Source organism: Grammomys surdaster, unplaced genomic scaffold (assembly GCF_004785775.1).
Source record: "Grammomys surdaster isolate TR1022 unplaced genomic scaffold, NIH_TR_1.0 118918, whole genome shotgun sequence".
In the NCBI taxonomy this organism is placed as follows: Eukaryota; Metazoa; Chordata; class Mammalia; order Rodentia; family Muridae; genus Grammomys; species Grammomys surdaster.
The window spans coordinates 1,205-4,334 of NW_021615182.1; the positions used below are offsets into that span (position 1 = coordinate 1,205).

The 3,130-nt window shown below is 40.4% G+C and overlaps 1 protein-coding gene across 1 annotated transcript; it reads right to left on the reverse strand.

Annotated features, from left to right (window-relative positions):
* Window positions 1-1,719: 1,719 nt before the first annotated feature.
* CUNHXorf66 (chromosome unknown CXorf66 homolog) lies at window positions 1,720-2,745 on the reverse strand. The gene has a single exon (XM_028784250.1). The coding sequence runs from the start codon at window positions 2,732-2,734 to the stop codon at window positions 1,811-1,813; it is 924 nt and encodes a 307-aa protein (XP_028640083.1). The 5' UTR covers window positions 2,735-2,745; the 3' UTR covers window positions 1,720-1,810.
* Window positions 2,746-3,130: the final 385 nt, after the last annotated feature.

Genomic DNA, 3,130 nt, shown 5'->3' on the forward strand with positions numbered 1-3,130 from the left:
CAGACCATAGGAAGTTTAACAAGCAGGACAGCTCAAGTGAGGATGCTTCAATCTCACTTAGAAGTGGAACAAAATAATTATGAGCGGCAGAGAGTCAGGTAAGAACCTGGGTAGGAGAGTAGGAGGGAAAAGAGGGAAGCAGGATCAGATAGGGGAGACAGAAGAGAAGCCCCGAAGGCCAGGAGAATGAATAGACATATGCATTAGTGTGTGGCTGGGAGGCTGGGGGAACCTCTAGAAAGTCACAGATACCTGGGATGCGAGAGGTTTCCAGGACTCAGTGGGGATGATCTTAATAAAATTATCAATATTGGAGGGATGGGACCTGAAGAGACCACCTCCAGTAGATAGACAGGACTCCCAGTGTATTCCAGTGGGTAGGGCCACCCCCCCCCATCTTCCTAGTTTTTGACGCAGAATTGTTCCTGTCTAATTGAAACGCAGGGACAAAAATGGAGCAGAGACTGAAGGAAAGCCATTCAGTGACTGGCCCAACTTGGGATCCATCCCATGCACAGGCACCCTGACATTATTACTCATGCCATGTTGTGCTTACAGACAGGATTCTAGCATGGCTGTCCTCTGAGAGGCTCTACCAGCAGCTGACTGAGACAGGTGCAGATACAATCCAGCAACCTAGCAGTGAACTGAGGTCAGAGCCCCATATGGAAGAGTTAGGGGAAGGACTGAAGGAGCTGAACGGGATGGCGACCCCATAGGAAGAACAACAGTGCCAATTAGCCTGGACCCCTCAGAGCTCCCAGAGACTGAGCCACCAACCAAAGAGCAGACACAAAGTAGTCTGTAGCCCCTGGCACACAAGTAGCAGAGGACTGCCTTGTCTATCCTCAGTAAGAGATATACATAATCATATATATATGTTTCAACCACATCAACATGGGGGCAAATAGAAGCATTCAGCTCTATAGTCCAGAGCTCTTTCCAACAGGCACCATGTCACATAGAGAAAGACACTATCAGGTTTCCACATAAGAAGTAGTTCTGGAGGTGCTGTTCAGTGGTGGTGTACTTGCCTAAACTGTACAGCACTCTGGATTCCATTACCAGCGCCACATATTCCCCCACCCCCAAATTAAAATTACTTCAGGGACTGGGAATATAGTCTTCTGGTAAAACATTTACCTAGTATGCACAGAATTGAGTTTGAACACAAAATTAAAAAACATATTTCCAGGAGCTGAAGAGCTAGTTCAGTGGATGAGACCCGAGTTCTTCCAGAAGACCCAAGTTCCATTCTCAGTATCCACATGGTAGCTCATAACTGTCTATAACTCCTAGTTCCAGGAAATCCAATGCTCTCTTCTGGCCTCCTTGGGCACCAGGTACACAAGTGGTACACAAGCATTATATGGAGGCGAAACACCCATACACATAAAATAAAAATTTAATTAATGGCCAAGCTCATTGATAGACCACCTGACTAGCACATAAGATACTCAGGGTTTAAGCCTCAGCACTGAAAAAAGATAAGTGAATAATGTCAAATTGGGCCTTTCATTGAGAGCAACTTCAAGGGATAAAGCAGTTCAGGATATCTAACCTAAAATTTCGCTCTAGATTTATATGTGCATGTAGAATATGATTCCCATTTAATTGACCACATCTAAATAAGATACACTAAATGAAAAAAAATGATATACCAGATGAATTTTGTTCCCCTTAGATACAATGATAAATACAACAATAATTTATAATGCCATGCATTTAATTACTTTCAAGAGAGATAGTTCTATATTCAATACTGATTACACGTGGATATTCTGTATGTAGATCAATTTGTTTTAAGTCCTTAATATTGGAAGGATTCTTTAGTTGTGATATCATCATGACTTGTGTCACAAATAATGATCATCTCTGCATTGCTGTCTTCACTATCATATGTTTTCAAGGCATTGTTGCTCACACTGTTCTGATAAGACTTGTACTTGTAACCTGTAGCATAGAAAGGGTCCAGACGTGGCTTCACTTTCATTGAACCATAAAGATTTCCAGCATGTTTCTTCTCTGCCTCTGAAAGATCATTGAGAAGAAATCCAGAAATATTGCAAACAAGGCATTTATCCTTATAATGTTGGCAAGTTTTGGCTGCTGTAGGGTTGGGTAACAAAGCCTTTCCTCTATTCACTGACTTTTTAACCTCATAATGTCCACGTGGCAGGTTGGGTTTCTTTATTCTGCATGGTTTGGTGGGTGTGATTTGCTTATGTGTGACTGAAGAAGAAGATTGCGTAGTTGGCTTAGCTGAAGCTTTCATAACAGCTATCCAAGGTGTGACATGCTTATCTGAACAGGATGAATTGATGTTACCTAATTTACAGGCATTGGTGAGATTATGTGACTTTTTAAGGCAACATTTCTTATATGTCTTTTCCAGGTGAGATGGCTTATGTAATCTTTTGGGGTTTGATGACTTAGTTGGCTTTTTTGACTCTAATTGCCTATTTGACTGTTTTATACTACATGATGTAGATGACTTTTCTATATTTATATATTTCATTGGTTTTTGTGTATTAGATGGTATGCATGGCTTTTCTGGACTTGCAGGCTGAATTGATTTTGCTACACTGTTTGGTATGGGAGGTTTATCTGGGCATGAGGATCCAGGTGTTTGCTCTGAATTTAATAGCAGGGGCTGGGTTTCTAGAATGTCCTCAGTTATCATATCAGGTTGACATGCTGATACTTTGGATACCCAGGATGATATAGCTGCCATATTTTCTTTGTTGAGCCTGAAATGCAGAAAACTTGGAATGTTACAATTTAAAACAAAAAGTACTATTACTATCATCAGAAAATATAATGCTAGCTCAGAGTATGGATTTTTTTCCCATAGAAAACATAACTAAAAATTGCAGTGTGCTGAGGACTAAACTCGTGTTGCACATGTATATGAATTCTTGATAAATAACTTCCCTTAAAGAGTATTTTTACTATTTCAAAGGCATTAGGTACTTATTGTCTATGTATAAACTGTCAAAGTTGTCAATAATAATAAAGACATGGCACACACACACACACACACGCACATACACACACACAAACACTAGAATATTACTTAGATGTAAAATAAATGAAATTTGCTGGGGAAATAGATGGATTTCTATGCGAG